Source organism: Somniosus microcephalus, chromosome 14 (genome assembly GCF_052327205.1).
Source record: "Somniosus microcephalus isolate GS21.2 chromosome 14, FLI_Smic_1.0, whole genome shotgun sequence".
In the NCBI taxonomy this organism is placed as follows: domain Eukaryota; kingdom Metazoa; phylum Chordata; class Chondrichthyes; order Squaliformes; family Somniosidae; genus Somniosus; species Somniosus microcephalus.
This window is the reverse complement of record NC_141000.1, coordinates 98,625,294-98,642,298: the sequence shown is the minus strand read 5'-3', so window position 1 is coordinate 98,642,298 and position 17,005 is coordinate 98,625,294. Positions and strand designations below refer to the sequence as shown.

The following is a 17,005-nucleotide window of genomic DNA, read 5'->3' as shown; positions in this document are numbered from 1 at the left end:
GGTGAGTACGCATGGGGTACTCATGCGTAGGCCCAACGAAAGTGCCGGTTTCGTGCATGCACTGAGCATGCATGGGAAAACGGAACTCCCGTTCCCTTGAAAGAAGGGGTTCACAGGTGGAACGCGTGCACCAGAGAGGCACCGCGTGCACATCGAACTTACGTTTTTTTTGCAGGGTTCTCCGGGAGGGTAAGTCTCCAGCAGTTACACTTTTAAAAAGCAGGAGAAAGGCCTGCTTTTAACAAGATAAGTGGTGAATTAATTAAAATTAAAACATTTTTTCCACAGGTTTATTATTTTTAAATACTTTAAAGAAAGGTAAGTTAATTTTTAGCCGTTAGAAAATGTAATTTTTTCAAAAATTTATATTGTTTAAAATAGTTATTTCATGTAATTTATAGTTATTTTAAAAATGTGATTTTTTATTTTTTATTTATTTGAAGTTTTAGTTATGTTTTGGGGCTTGTAGGGGGAAAAATTCAGTATCGCCCCGTTTGTGGCGCCATTGTCGGCCGTGCGCAAAGTCTAGCGCCTGGCGCTAATTATCGCCTCCGACAGCAAAATTGGCTTTTATCGCCCCTGGAGGTGATTGGAGCGCTAAATCAGGCGCATCATACCTGTCTTAAGGCGCAAAGGCCGAGGAGCGAGGCGCTACCTCAGAGCGCTGGCAAAGCAAGGAAGGGCAAATCAAAATGAACCTGCAAAGTGCTGCTCAGTACTCAAAACTCCTTCACACAGCGTTGAATCTCTCCAGAAGTCTCTCTCTCTCTCAGAATGTGTGGTGCAAAAATGTCACCGACAAAAAAAGGCAGGAAGCGGTCACCTTTAAATAGTGCTCCCCCAGTCCCTTTCTGACAGCAAAACGCTCCCCTCAGCCTGTCGTTGCTAGCGGCAGGCGGTAAGGCAGTGGGCGCCACTCACTATCCGGTCCGGGGCGCTGCGCACTCGACTGATGTCATGATCTGCCGGCGCAGGAGATCGTGGCGGTAGTGTCTAGCGCTGCCGCAAAATGTCTAGTTAATTTCGCGAGCGGTGCAAACATCGCCGCACCCGGGCGCTAGTTGCTTTGTGCCCCAATTGGCGCCCTCTTAAGGTGCTAACGGGAGGCGCAAACAACTGAATTTTTCCCCCATAGTATTTATAGGTTTGACAGCTCTTCCTGTCAAATTTATGAATGAAGCATTCCCTGCTACCATTGGCTCTCCATGGCCCACGTGATCCCAGGGGACGCTTTGAACTAACTGCGCCCCTGGGATACGCAAGCACTGCGCGCCGGCAGTTGGAGGAGGCCCAGGATTGGAATACCACGCAGGCCCACAGCACAACGGCTGGCGCGCAAGGTAAGCACAAGTCGGAGGCTTGCACCCGCGGGAAGCTTCTGACCCGAATTTCTGGGCCATTTTTAAAAATCTCTAACAATACTGAAAATCTGAAGGAATGATACGCCACACTTTTAAAATAAATTTTCAATGCCAGAGCAGTAGTTTGGCAGTAATTCATCACCCCTCCATCCCTCTCCCTAACATCTGTCTGAGGCTGAACCAGATTGTTCGCACCTTGGTGTCATATGTGACCCTGAAATGAGCTTCCGACCACATATCCGCAGCATTACTAAGACCACCTATTTCCACCTCCGTAACATCGCCTGACTCCACCCGTCTCAGCTCATCTGCTGTTGAAACCCTCATCCGCTGCTGAAACCTCATCCATGCCTGTGCTACCTCTAGACTTGATTATTCCAACGCACTCCTGGCTGGCCTCCCACGTTCTGCCCTACATAAACTTGAGGTCATCCAAAACTCGGCTATCCATGTCCTAACTCGCACTGAGTCCCGTTCACCCATCACCCCTGTGCTCACTGACCTACATTGGCTCCCAGTTAAGCAATGCCTCAATTTTAAAATTCTCATACTTATTTTCAAATCCCTCCATAGCCTCGTCCCTCCCTATCTCTGTAATCTCCTCCAGCCACGCAACCCCCCCAAGATATCCTCTAATTCTGCCCTCTTGAGCATCGCTGATTATAATTGCTCAACCATTGGTGGCCGTGCCTTCAGCTGCCAAGGCCCTAAGCTCTGGAATTCCCTCCCTAATCCTCTCCACCTCTCTTTCCTCCTTTAAGACTCTCCTTAAAACCTATCTCTTTGGCCAAGATTTTGGTCATCGACCCTAATTTCTCCTTATGTGGCTTGGTGTCAATTTTTTTGTCTGATAATGCTCCTGTGAAGTGCCTTGGGACATTTTACTACGTTAAAGGCACTATATAAATGCAAGTTGTTGTTGTTGTAACTAAGATTTATCATGCCGCTAAAAATTTACTTACAGCTGAATGAACAAGCCCTAACTTTTTTTTGGTGTGTTTATTGGGTAGCTAATGGGTAAGTATTGTAACTTCATGCCCTTCATGTGTTTTAATGCTGAATCTCTTGGCGAGGTACCAGTGTAGCGAAGCTTGTGGAGAAACAGGACAAATCGGACGGCAACTTCCTGATTTCTGCGTTTAACTGCGTATGTGTGGACACCGAAAATTGCTGTCCGATTTACTCCATAATAAGGGTGAGCGCTGATAGTCTCTCGTTATTCTTAATGCAAAATCCAGGCCAATAGGACCGAAAATCCGTGGCGGCTCCAATGCGCTCCCACCATAACACCAGCCGGAGTGTACAGGAGTCTAGCAGAACTGCCAGATAATAGGCTGGGTCGCAGATATGTGGAGCCTTTTCCCAAAGGCAGCGTCACAGGGTGGAAGAGGCTAGGGGTGGGGGCTTCCTACCCTTGGAGTTCCCACAACTTCTGGCTTACAGAAAATTGAGGCATCTTCAGGAGCCAGTATGCCCAATAAGAGATACACCAACCCCTCCCTTGTCAGAAATGTCGCCCACTTGGGGGTCCAGAGCTGGATTGTGACCTGGGCTCTTTCCCTATCCCCCGAAGCTCTTGGTGAAAGGGTGAGTTTTGCTCAGTTCCTTAAGAAAGGCAGAACAAGTTGGCTGTTGTGTATTCTTTCCGGTGTTGCTGGGAGTAGGGAGCATTCGCTGGATATTTTGTCCCAATCACCCCACAGTGTAACTTCAGGACCAGTATGTTTTTGTTACACTTATAGCTTTGAACAATTGCACGTTTGTGGTTGAAAGACAAAAATTGAAAGTCAGTTCCCAGGTGTGAGGAGGCAGGTGTAGTGTCCTCTTTCCTCCACCCCCCTCTCCCCAATCATCGAAATCATAAGACTAGTTATGTTTGCAAGACTAGGTGAGGTTCTTGTGCCTTGGTATCACTATATATATTCTCTTTACTTCAGTTGCAGTTGCAGAAATCACATTGCCACCCAAAGTGAGGAGTCTATGGTAACTCCATGTCTCCCTTCTTTCATTTGCTGGTTGGTTCCTCAGGGTGGGTTGCATTTGATGCTGGTGTACCTCATGAAGCCTTATCTAATTATAGTCTGCTGTACACGTCCTATAATAATGTCTTGCAGGCACTATTTTGAAATACTGGGCGTATTTAATTTAGTTTGGATATCCATTCCCCAAGGCATGCCTATGCTTGTCTATACAGACGTGGTTATTTTAGAAGTGCTGGCATGTTATTTGCTGCTGTTCTGGAGTTGGAACATGTGCCTATATGGAGTACTGCACCCAGGAATGTAGGAGCCTCACCTGCTTCCTGACTCATTGCAGTACTGGAACTCTGATATATGAAATACAAAATAAACACAAATTATCTTTAAATTATTTAACTTATTAAACAATGTATGTCATAATTTGGTACTCTCAGAAAACACTACAGGGATGAAATTCCTCCAGTTTGCATTTTGTACTCGTACTATGACATTTTCACTAAAATTATCATCCCTTAGATTACAGTACAGGTAGACTACCCTTTATCCGAACTTCCGAAAACCGAAACCCTCTAAAAACCGAAGGTTTTTTCGTTCAGCGTAAGTCGTGCGCACGACATGACCAGAGTGGCGCACGACTTACGCTGAGCAGGGCAGAGGGTCACTGAGTTCCCTCCTGGGTAGGAGATTGCAGGCCGAGCCAACCCAACAATACAGTGGCCCGTCCGATAGCTGCAGCGGCCTGTCCGATATTCTTTTCTCCCCCCCCCGACCCCCCGCCGACCCCCACCCTTTCGGATAAGGGATAGTGTATCCTTTATCCGCACTTCCGAAAACCAAAATCCTCTGAAAACCGAAAGTGTTTTCGTTCAGCGTAAGTCGTGCGCACGACCCCGACCCCCACCCCCGACCCCCCGCCGACCCCCACCCCCCGGCCGACCCCCCGCCGACCCCGACCCCCGACCGACCCCCACCCCCGACAAATTTCCCAGTCTTATAAAATACCTTCCGAAATCCGAAATTTTCCGAAAACCGAAACACGGCTGGTCCCGAGGTTTTCGGATAAAGGATAGTCTACCTGTATACCAATGGTGTAGAGAAGTGATGGGTACACACTTTGAAAACAAACCTCAGATCGTATAACATCTCTACTGATGAATGGGAGCACATGGGACTGGATATGCCAGGTAATGTACTGCCCTGTCTACTAGTGTCACTCATTTTTGAAAAAGTCTCGGTGAGCAGAGCAAAGTGAGAAAACCACATAATCACACCACAGCTGCACAACAGACTGTTTTGAACTAAACAACCGTATGCTGCACCCAGTGTGAGAAGATCTGTAGTACCTACAGTGGGCCAATCAGTCACCAGCAGAAGGATCAGAGGAGCAGAGAAACTTCTGATAATCCAGTCATCCTCAATATAAGGGATAAGCCACAGACATTTGCAGCACAGAGGGTGGTCTTTGGCACATTGCATTTGTGCCAAGCTGCAACAATCCAAATCTAATGGACTCTTCTCCATTGCCCTATATTGAATATTAAAACACTGCCCATCAGGTTGAACTCTGGATCTCTAGTACCTCTGGGTGTCCTCCAAAAATAAGAAGTAGGAGCAGGAGTAGGCCATACGGCCCCTCGGGCCTGCTTCGCCATTCAATATGATCATGGCTGATCTGAACCTAGACTCACGTCCACTTCCCTGCCCGCTCCCCGTAACCCTAATTCCCTATTATTAGTGCGATGCTGACATAACATTGAAAAGCTCTGGACTCTAGCTAGTCTGCACTTTTTCCTGACTTAATAATCACCACCACAATCTAATTCGTTTTTTTGTACTAGAACATGTTACGGCATATAAAATGGAGAAAAGCAGCAAAATTAAAGCCCCTTATTTTACTCGTGATTGCCTGGCAAGGGGAATGGGCTAAAATATGTCCTAAAATAACCTCATCCTAGCCCTAGCTCCTTATCTCATGACGTCTGCTGGATATTCACACTTATGGCCATTAGATGAGGCCTGACTAAATGCAGTTTTGATGACACCCAAGGTTGGAAATCCTGAAAACACACCCATACATTTAAAAACATAATGGACACTTGGGCAACATAATGTGGATCTATTAGTACTCATGGAACCGTATCCAGTATGAATCGCTGCCTTCGAGAAAGAAGAAAATTGAAAAATGTGTCTATTGAAAAAAGACCCATTCCATCCTGCTCTTTAAAAAGATTTGCTTTGCTACATTAACATTTGTATTTATTTTTAGAAAAATACAACTTTGAATGTATAATTTTTTTGGAACCACTGGTTCAAAACAGACCTTTTACTACTTTTTGTTAATGCTATTGAAATGCTGCCAGATAAAAGTCCATTAAGATTGTTTTTAATAATTTAAAACATAATGGAGTGCAATTTAATATTTTTACACAGCAATGTTTTTATAAGTTTATATTTTGCATTTGTGGAAATTGGCTCCATTGACTAGTCTGAAGAGAAGAAAAAGTTGCATGTAATGATCCAAGTGAATATTGATATAAACTTGTAACCAAATCTGACGCGTTTATCGTCCAGTTAGCTACAGATAGAAATCAGGTACAGCTATTTATTTTGTACAGACACATTCTGGTAACTTGGTACATCAGTATCTGCCCGATCGTACGTACCTTCTTTAATCCAGCCGTTAATCAGCTTGTTGGCTACAGTGTCCTTCAGTGCTAACAAATCACTGTAGCTTAAGGACTGTAGGATTTCAGTGCACCCTTTTCTCTGCGTCACAGAAAAATGGGACATTTTTTTTCCCCCTTCCTCTTCAAGTCTCTGTGGTTACCAAAATGTTAAAAAATTAACTATACTGGAGGAAAGCCACAAATTTCCCTTAAAAAATACAAGTGCCTCAATTATATCGCCGTGACTTCCGAGAGGAGCGTTTCGAAATACCTATTCAGTGGATTCACAAAGTGAGGTCAGGGTAAAGTGAAACTTAAACAAATGAATTGCACAATGGGAAATCGAAACTCAAAACCAGCTGACATGAACAGGGTGCATCATCAGAAAAAGAACACAGAATTATACTGAACAAATCATTTCTTTCCCTGCCCCCAAATTGACAGCTTTTGAACACAGGTAAAAAAAATTGTAGAAATTTGGGGTTAGTGTTCCCTCCTCCCACGTTAATGTTTTAAAAAAATACACAGCAAATTACAAGAATAACTTCTGGGTGTTTTTTGGCCTGTTATATCCGACTCTGGAAATTATTTTTGACTGCTAAGAAGATTTTGCTTGTGTTGCATTGTTTGTGGCTGCCTTCTAAACAGTTTGACTGCAGTCATGGGTGGTCTGGTAGGGCTGCCTGTGGGGTTGAACATAAGAAATAGGAGCAGGAACAGGCCACTTGGCCCCTCGAGCCTGCTCCGCCATTCAATAAGATCATGGCTGATCTTGGGCTCAAAGCCACTTCCCCGCCCACTCCCCATAACCCTTCACTCCCTTATCTTGCAAAAATCTGTCTATCTCCACCTTAAATGTATTTAATGACCCAGTCTCCACAGCTCTCTGGGGCAGAGAATTCCACAGATTTACGACCCTCAGAGAAGAAATTCCTCCTCATATCCGTTTTAAAAGGGCGACACTTTATTCTGAAACTATGCCCCCGAGTTCTAGATTTCCCCACGAGGGGAAACATTTACCTTGTCGTGCCCCCTCAATATCTTATATGTTTCAATAAGATCACCTCTCATTCTTCTAAATTCTAATGAGTATAGGCCCAACCTGCTCAACCTTTCCTCATAAGTCAACCCCCTCATCTCTGGAATTAACCTAGTGAATCGTCTCTGAACTGCCTCCAATGCAAGTATATCCTTCCTTAAATAAGGAGACCAAAACTGTACGCAGTACTCCAGGTGTGGTCTCACCAATACCCTGAACAGTTGTAGCAGGACTTCCCTGCTTTTATACTCCAACCTCTTTGAAATAAAGGCCAACATTCCATTTGCCTTTTTGATTACTTGCTGTACCTGCATGCTAACTTTTTGTGTTTCATGCACAAGGACCCCCAGGTCCCTCTGAACTGTAGCATTTTGTAATCTCTCTCCATTTAAATAATAATTTGCTTTTTTATTTTTCCTGCCAAAGTGTATAACCTCCCACTTTCCCACATTATACTCCATCTGCCAAATGTTTGCCCACTCACTTAGCCTGTCTATATCCCTTTGCAGGTTCTTTGAGTCCTCTGCACAACTTGCTTTCCCACCCATCTTTGTATCATCCGCAAACTTGGCTACATTACACTCGGTCCCTTCATCCAAGTCATTAGATTGTAGATAGTTGAGGCTCCAGCACCAATCCCTGTGGCACCCCACTAGTTACCGTTTGCCAACCGGAAAATTACCCATTTATCCCAACTCTCTGCTTTCTGTTAGTTAGCCAATTCTCTATCCATGCTAATATATTACCCCCAATTCCGTGAGCTCTTATCTTATGCAGTAACCTTTTATGTGGCACCTTATCGAATACCTTCTGGAAATCCAAATACACCACATCCACTGGTTCACCTTTGTCCACCCTGCTCGTTACCTCCTCAAAGAACTCCAGCAAGTTTGTTAAACATGATTTCCCTTTCATAAAACCATGCTGATTCTTCTTGACTGCATTATGATTTTCCAAATGCCCTGCTACTGCTTCCTTAATGAAGGACTCCAGCATTTTCCCAACGACAGATGTTGGGCTAACTGGTCTATAGTTTCCTGCTTTCTGTCTCCCTCCTTTCTTAAATAGGGATGTTACATTTGCGGTTTTCCATTGGGTCCTCTCCAGAGTCCAGGGAATTTTGGTATATTGCAACCAATGCATCCACTATCTGCAGCCACTTCTTTTAATGACCCTGGGATGCAGGCCATCTGGTCCAGGGGACTTGTCATCTTTTAGTCCCATTATTTTACCAAGTACCATTTCCTTAGTGATAGTGATTGTCTTTAGTTCCCCCCTCCCTGTGGCCCATTGATTATCCATTATTGGGACGTTGTTAGTATCTTCTACCGTGAAGACAGATACAAAATATTTGTTTAGAGTCTCTGCCATTTCCTCGTTCACCATTATTAATTCCCCAGTCTCATCCTCTAAAGGACCAACGTTTACTTTAGCTACCCTCTTCCTTTTTATATACCTGTAGAAGCTCTTACTATCTGTTTTAATGTTTCTTGCCAGTTTACTCTCATAATTTATCACCTCTCTCTTTATTATCTTTTTAGTCATCCTTTGCTGGTTTTTAAAAATTTCCCAATCCTCTGGTCTCCCACCAATCTTAGCAACATTATATGCCTTCGTTTTCAATTTGATACCATCCTTTACTTCTTAGCCACGGATGGTGCTCCCTTCTCTTAAAATCTTTCTTTCTCTCTGGAATATATTTTTGTTGAGAGTTATGAAATATCTCCTTAAATGTCCGCCGCTGCATTTCAACTGTCTTACCCTTTAATTTATTTTTCCAGTCCACTTTAGACAGTTCTGCCCTCATGCCACTGTAATTGCCTTTGTTTAAGATTGGAACACTGATTTGAGATACAACTTTCTCACCCTCCAACTGAATTTGAAATTCAACTATTCTATGATCACTCTTTCCTAGAGGATCCTTTACTATGAGATCATTTATTAATTCTGTCTCATTACATAGTACCAGATCCAAGACAGCCTGCTTCCTGGTTGGTTCCATTACATACTGTTCTAGGAAACCATCCCGGATGCACTCTATGAACTCCTCCTCCAGGCTACCATGGCCAATTTGATTTGTCCAATCAATATGGAGATTAAAATCACCCATTATTATTACCGTACCTTTTTTACAGGCCTCCATTATTTGTTGATTTATACTCTGTCCAACAGTATTGCTACTGTTCGGGGGCCTGTAGACTACGCCCACCAGAGACTTTTTCCCTTTATTATTTTTTATCTCCACCCAAACCGATTCTACATCTTGATCTTCTGAGCCAATATCACTTCTCACCACTGCACTGATCCCATCCTTTACCAACAAAGCCACCCCACCTCTCTTTCCTTTCTGTCTATCCTTCCGAATTGTCAAACACAGGAGGATGGGGAGCAGCATGTAAGAGAGCAGGAGCAGCTAGGGACAGTTTTATACTAGCATATCCTTATTGAGAGCTTTAAGTCTCATTTTTGTATCTATGCACTTTATACAGCTGCATTCTCCAGGTAGACGGTTTGCCCAAGTATAAACAACTGCTGCTTAATACAAAAGCAAAATATTGCAGATGTTGGAAATCTGAAATAAAAACAGAAAATGTTGGAAATACTCAGCAGGTCAGGCAGCATCTGTGGAGAGAGAAACAGTTAACATTTCAGGTCGATGAGCTTTCATCAGAACTGCTGTTTAATATTTATTCTGGTTCAAGCCTTGAGCAATTTATACCACAACAGCTCCAAGCATCAATGTAAAAAAACTCCAGGGAGTTAGATTAGTTTCCGGCAAAATAAATCCATCATTTACTGTGTTCAAAGACTGACTCAGTGACCAGTTTAGCTTTATTTGTTGAAATATGGTACAGTAACCGCAAATCAAACATGAACACAAAGGCATTTCACAGAACTCAGTTCTATTTATAAATACATTCAAAGTCCAGCAGATTCATTAAGTCTAGAATATCCTTTCTGAATATTAACACTTGTCAACCACCAAGTATCAAGTGCTGGATTGACAATTAACAGAAAATATATATTAACAAAAACAGCTTTCTACAACTAAAATGTTGAAATATGTACTTAATAAGAACCCAAATCTGTCTGTATAACTTGTTCCAAATGTATCATTGACTTCTATTTCTGCTCTTACTTTTGATTACCACAATTAATTTCCAGTTGTCTTTAGAGTTATATGTAAAATCGAAGTTATGGACTCTGAAGTGTGAACAGTTTACAGGCATCTGTCCACATCATTCATGAGGTACAGCAGTGCACGCTCACCATTTTAAACAGAAAAATGATAATGGTAAGGTTGGACAGGACTATCATATATAAGCACAGCTGGCACGTTACAGATCAGTCACGATCTAACTAAACGGCAGAACAGGCTCGAGGGGCTAAATGGCCAACATGTTGAAAAGACTCCTGGAAGAAGCCAAGTGGCTCCCCTATGTGGTAGTAAAATCTTTGGCTTGATTGGCTGCGTAGCATTTCTTAACCACTTATCCAACCCCCTCCAATATTTTCACTTTGCCTCAGCATTGGTTATGGTAGAGGGTAACAGTACGCTGCTTCAATCAGTTTTATAAGAAAACTTTCAGTTATTAACATTTACAGTGGGCAGGATTGAAGGTGATGGCAGGTACTTCCACACAAAAGGGAAAAAAAAGTACAACAATCTTTTCAAATCATGTCTTTTCATTAATGCATCTCCCACAGAGTTCACAGGTCAAGCAGCAGAGAACCAGGAGTGAGTGGGACTCCATGACTGGGACTCCATGACTGGGACAGGAAAGCAAGCTGCAGCCACGAGCCAAAGCCCACAGCCTGGGAAATGAGCAGTAGAAGGTGCAGGCAGAGCAGACAATGGCATCAGGAACTGCCTGGTAGGTGCTATAGAGGTAGGTCATGACTTACCTCTTTCTGTTCATATGCTTGCTGGGCTGGCTGTGCAGGTTGAAGCGACAAACTCTCACAGCAGATGGAAGGAAGCCAACATTTTTTTTTGCTACTCTGCTTGTTTTTTGTAGTAGAAACATAATGAATCGGAAAGCTCAGGCATGAGCCCACTTTGAACTAATCAGAAGAGCCAATAGCATGACATTTATGGCAAACACAAAGAAAGTCTCAAAGCACTTCACACAATGAATTACTTTTTTGGAGTGCAGTGACTGTTGTTACGTAGGCATATGTGGCCATTTTGTGCACATCAAGATCCCACAAATAGCAATGTGCTGATTGACTAGTTAATCTGTTTTCGGTGGTATTGGTTGAGGATGGAATGTTGGTCGGGATACCAACTCCCTGCCCTTCTTCAAATAGCGCCATGGGATCTTCAACATCAACCTGAACAGGCAGACAGGACCATAACTTGTCATCTCATCTGAAGGACAGCAACTCCAACAATGCAACACTCCCTCAGCACTGCAATGGATTGTCAAGCTAGTTTATCTGCTCAAGGGATTAGAGTGGGGCTTGAATGGCAATCTTCTGACTCAAGAGCCAAAAGTGCTACCAACAGAGTCAAAGAGACGCAATAAACTGAGCGAATACAGCTTTAACAAATACATTTAGTGGTTGCAATCTAAAAAAAGAGTAAATGTAACCAGCAAAGGTGGTGGAGAGAAGGGAGGATTTATTGAAATAATATTTATCCTTTGGTAAGGACCAATTTTATAACATGTCCTCACTCAGGATTTTTGTCAATATTGCATATACTGTTAGTATGTTGCATGAGCAATAAATGCAACCTGTTTTTATTACTTTTTTTTTGTCACCAGCATTTACGTGTCAGCTTGAATTGCAGTACTGGTTGCACTGCAATATAGTGCATTGCCATCTAGCACAAATGTAAAGCTACACTTTTGATGTTATATAAAAGTAGTAATGAACAGTTGGCAAATGCAGCAATCTTTCATAAAGGTCAAACAGGCAGCACAGCCTCACAAATTCCGACTGTATTCTTCAAAAACTTGCAGTAGCTCATTGGATTCATATTTAACGATGGGTAGCTCTGAAGCCTCGTTGGACTGGAGAGTCGGTGACGCTATGCCTTGCCCAGTGATCTTTAGGTGAATAAATTTCATCTTCCAATTGTTCTCGCTGCTTGGACAACGGATAAGACCAAAGATTTGCTCGAAAATTCCCAGGCAGACTGACTCTCTGTGAATGGTGCCAGCCACTGCAATAATAACTAATCCATGAGGTGAATGGATACACTTCAGTCCGCCGCCAGTCAGGTTAGGATTCAGGAGTAGATGTTCATCCTTTGTCAGTGCTAATAAACGGAGGCTGACTATCACTGCACCAGTGTACACCTCCATCTGCTGCTCGGAAGTTCTGTAGGAAAACTTAAGTATGGCATCTTCCCAAAAGTGCTGCGGGCCCCACTCTTTCGATTGTTCTTCGAGCAAAGGATTCTGGGAGTTCAGAAGCTGATAAAACCACTTGCAGAATTGTAGTCCCATAGCCTGGTAATCGTTCTTGTAAGCTGCGGCTATGTCGTTTTGTGGGACATTATATTCTGATGAGCCTTCTGAAGAATTATCTTTCTAATAGAAAGGAAAAATATGTACATTTATCCCTGGCTGAGAATATACCGTGCATCTGAGTAAACAAAATAAGGCATAGGATTTACATTATCGTTGAACTTATTTTGAAGTAGCTGTAAAAATATGACCAAATATTTTCTTACCAATTCCATGCAACATCCCACTGAAAAATTATAACTGAGTACTCATATTTGTAAGGGTTTCCTCCAACTTTCCTTGAATACTCTCCCCGTACCTGAAGTAGGATATGGTTCCTCAGGCATCGATGCTGACCAGAACCCCCCCCCCCCCCCCCCCCCCGCCCACTTCCGGTTTTAATGGAGGTGGGACGGGGGTCGGGCAGCCAAGGGGCAGGTTGGCACTTTAACTATTATAATTGGGTTGGAAGCCTCGGATTTAACGTGCTTTGCAGGTTTAACTGTGGTCAGCCCGTGTTCCCGGGCCTCGGGATTCCCGGCAGCTCCAGCGGGTGAGGACAACCTTGGGGAGCAATCTTTGTGGGCTGGGAGGAGCAGGAGTGCTTCCTCCCGGGTTCCCAAGCTCCCCCACCATCAGCACCCCACCCTCCTCCCCCTGGGGTCAGGGATCAGACCCCACCCGGATCAGATATTGGAACCCCTCTCCCAGGGTCGGGGATCGGACCCCCCCACCCCAACCTCTGTCCATGACGTCACACGCACACTATTGAGTTAAATCTCCAGAGCATGCGGGAAAACCCGGACTTCCGGTTCTATTGGGCCTCTCTCCACCCCCTCCCCTACCCCCCCCCAGCTCCACGCGGGTCCAGAAGTAAAAATTCTGGTAACTGTTAAGGCAAGCGTTGGAACCGTGGCCAATTTTCCCCCTCCCTAGCCTGGAGCCTACTGCTGGCTGAGGTCGAGTACACCTACTCTCACCCTGCCTGAAATTGGGGATCAAACTGCACATTTAAAACAGAGATTTTATTTAACAATCTGTTAAGTTCTCTCTTTTGAATATAGCTACTGAAAACATTCCCTTTGCAGTTTCAAAAAGATTATAACATTAACTAAAAAAAGCGTGCAATCTTGGAGTTGGTCAGTAATAAAGAATGCTACTCTATTGTCTTTTAACGAGCTAACAGGTTAGAAGGTTTACTCACTTGAACTCAATCAAGTTTGAAAATACAATATTCAACTAACTAGATTGTTGTATTTCAATGACAAATGTACTCTTCAAGCTTCATTTCTACATTTGGTGCCATACACAGTGCACACAGAGGCATACTTGAGGCTAGTGATAGTTGAGAGTGCAGCGCCACAATGGAATTACAATAAGGAATTACAATAGAAAAAAAAAGGTAGCACGCTCAATTCTTGCTCCAGCCAACCTAAATTCAAGTAAATGACTAGCTCCGTGCTTGAACTTTTGCATCCAGGGGACAGGATGCTCAAAGCAGTAACATTATTGAGGCAAGATCTCCACAGGCACGTGTAGCTTCTTGTAAAGTTTTGCTGCTAGTATCTAAATGCAGGTAGATATTAAAGTAGTTAAGAGAAAACTAAATTTGAGTCATGGCCCCACTATTTATTAACTAGACAGCATGTCCTCCATTAAGGTACTTTATGTTCTAGTATATAGTGCTTAATCAAAACAGAAATACACTGATCAATTTTGTGCGTTTCAGGTATATTCAATAAGATCATGGCTGATCTTCTACCTCAACTCCACCTTCCCGCACTATCCCCATATCCCTTGAGTAGCCAAAAATCTAATAAGAACATAAGAAACAGGAGCAAGAGTAGGCCATTTGGCCCTTCGAGCCTGCTCCGCCATTCAATATAGCAACTTTCACCACCTCAGGATGCCCCAAAATGCTTCACAGTTGATGAGTTACTATTTTTTGTAGGCAGACACAGAAAGGTCTAACAAAAAGAGATGAGATAAATGACCAGCTGATCTATTTTTGGTAACATTGATTGAAGGATAAATGTTGGTCAGGACATCCTGCTCTTTGAATAGTGCCATAGGGTTTTATGACCACCTGTACAGGGCCTCAGTTCATCATTTCATCCAAAAGTCAACATCTCTGACACTGCAGAGCTCCCTCAGTACTGCACTGAAATGTTGCCATGGATTATGTGCTGAAGTGTTGGAGTGGGCCTTGTACCCCTAACCTTCTAATGCAAAAGGTGAGAGTGCCACCAGTGAGCTAAGCCAAATGTTTTGTTTCTTAACTTGTCCTATTACCATCTCCTTTTGTCTTGCACCATCTCTTAATCTCTCTTGCCTAAAAAAAAGCTAGTTCTGATGAAGGGTCATCGACCTGAAACGTTAACTCTGTTTCTCTCTCCACAGATGCTGCCTGACCTGCTGAGTATTTCCAGCATTTTCTGTTTTTATTGTTAGACTGTAGGTATTGTTGTTCTCATTTGTTAATAGAAATTCTGTCTCCTGTCAAATAAAATACTGCCTCATCCTACAATGGAACAAAAATCACCTAGGGACATCCACAGACGAGACCAAGGCTTTTCTAACACTTCGAAAAACTTTCTAGAGTTGGTGCAAGCTAATGCCTAAACTATCTGTTTTCTGAAAACAGTAGAATTATAGAATAGAATCATAGAATGGTTACAGCACAGGAGGCCATTCGGCCTGATGAGCCTGTGCCAGCTCTCTGCAAGAGCACTTCAGCTAGTCCCACTCCCCCGCCCTTTCCTCATAGCCCTGCAAATGTTTTTCCTTCAGGTACTTATCCAATTCCCTTTTGAAAGCTGTGATTGAATCTGCCTCCACCACCCTTTCAGGCAGTGCTTTCCAGATCCTAACCGCTCGCTGCATAAAAAAGTTTTTCCTCATATCGCCTTTGGTTCTTCTGCCAATCACTTTAAATCTGTGTCCTCTGGTTCTCAACCCTTCCGCCAATGGAAACAGTTTCACTCTGTCTAGACCCCTCACGATTTTGAACACCTCTATCAAATCTCCTCTCAACCTTCTCTGCTCCAAGGAGAACAACCCCAGCTTCTCCAGTCTATCCACGTAACTGAAGTAATTTAATTAGGCTCTGTATAAGTTAGACAGAAAGCCTAAAATTCTCAACCCCACAAAACAGTGCAAGACAATACCTTGGATAGCTATCGTGGTCATGAAGTTAGGGCACATCATTGCCAAGCTCCAACAGTTTTGCCATCTGGGCAATACTGTCACCATTCGCCCCACTTGATTCCTTACTATAGCTGGAATTTGTGATGTAGCTAAATTTATTTGGATGCATTATTTATACATCCAATGTCCCTAGTAAAAAGCCTTGTGCTTCTGGGGTGTTCCCTGTGCATAAAGCTTTCCAACTCGGACCACTCATTTAAACTCCTCCTCAGGGGAAAATAAACTGCACTGAAGTGTCAGCACTTCCCTGGACAGAAACTTATCAAATTTCATCTGCATATGGCCGATTCGTAGAAAGTCAGCAACTGCTGTATAAGCAAGAATCCTCCTAAAACCCAAGACCAGCCAATATAATCTATCTGGCTGGACACTACAACTGTCTCTAATAATTTTTCTCAGATAATCTTTGCTGCAGTCCAGATAGGTGGTGGGAAATGAAGCACCACAAGTATCAACTTGAACAATGGGATGAGATTTTATCCGCTTCACTTCTTAAAACAGACCACCGAAATGGTCCATATCGAGTTACCCTTCTGTGAAAAGGGACTCTGGAGAACTGACAAGACATAAAAAGTGGCTTCAGTCTCCTCTAGACTATGAAGCAGAACAAAAGAAAATTGTCTGAGGTGCTCATTGCTACATAATATCCAGTGAGCCCTGCTAGAAGATGCTCATGTGTGGACAGCAGGTAGAGACAGATCAAGCTTGGGTGTGATACTGCCCAAGGTCAAATAGTTCAATGGCTACGCTCACATATATTGATACTAGCTGGAGTGCCCGGCGGTGCTGAGGGTTTTTTGAGGGCATGCTGTTGTTGGAAGAGAGAGAGAGAGAGAGAGTTGGAAGAGAGGAGAGAGAGAGAGACTGGGGGGAGTAGAGAGAGACGGGGGGGGGGGGGGAAGAGAGAGAGACTGGGGGGGAGAGAGAGAGAGAGAGACTGGGGGGGGGGAGAGAGAGAGACTGGGGGGGGAGAGAGAGAGACTGGGGGGGGGGAGAGAGAGAGACGGAGGGGGGGGAGAGAGAGAGACGGAGGGGAGAGAGAGAGAGAGACTGGGGGGGAGAGAGAGAGAGACTGGGGGGGAGAGAGAGAGAGACTGGGGGGAGAGAGAGAGAGAGAGAGACTGGGGGGGGAGAGAGAGAGAGAGACTGGGGGGGAGAGAGAGAGACTGGGGGGGGAGAGAGAGAGAGACTGGGGGGGGGAGAGAGAGACTGGGGGGGGAGAGAGAGAGAGACTGGGGGGGAGAGAGAGAGAGACTGGGGGGGGGAGAGAGAGAGAGACTGGGGGGGGAGAGAGAGA

At 43.9% G+C, this 17,005-nt stretch overlaps 2 protein-coding genes and 1 long non-coding RNA gene across 4 annotated transcripts in view; 1 reads left to right on the top strand and 2 right to left on the bottom strand.

The window, feature by feature from the left end:
- Positions 1–6,449, bottom strand: part of LOC147107754 (uncharacterized protein C3orf38 homolog) — a 19,511-nt gene extending 13,062 nt beyond the window's left edge. The window contains exon 1 of the mRNA XM_086007034.1: positions 6,004–6,449. Within this exon, the coding sequence (XP_085863160.1) occupies positions 6,004–6,130 (127 nt within the window). The 5' untranslated portion in view covers positions 6,131–6,449. The remainder of the gene's footprint in view (positions 1–6,003) is intronic.
- LOC147107753 (uncharacterized) lies at positions 2,582–11,930 on the top strand. The gene is made up of 2 exons (XR_015080859.1): positions 2,582–2,948; positions 10,754–11,930. It is a non-coding gene; the product is annotated as an uncharacterized LOC147107753 (long non-coding RNA).
- c14h3orf38 (chromosome 14 C3orf38 homolog) overlaps positions 9,838–17,005 on the bottom strand; it is a 19,350-nt gene continuing 12,182 nt past the window's right edge. For both annotated transcript variants that reach the window (XM_086007036.1, XM_086007035.1), the window contains exon 3: positions 9,838–12,585. In XM_086007036.1, the coding sequence (XP_085863162.1) occupies positions 11,977–12,585 (609 nt within the window). In that variant the 3' untranslated portion in view covers positions 9,838–11,976. The remainder of the gene's footprint in view (positions 12,586–17,005) is intronic.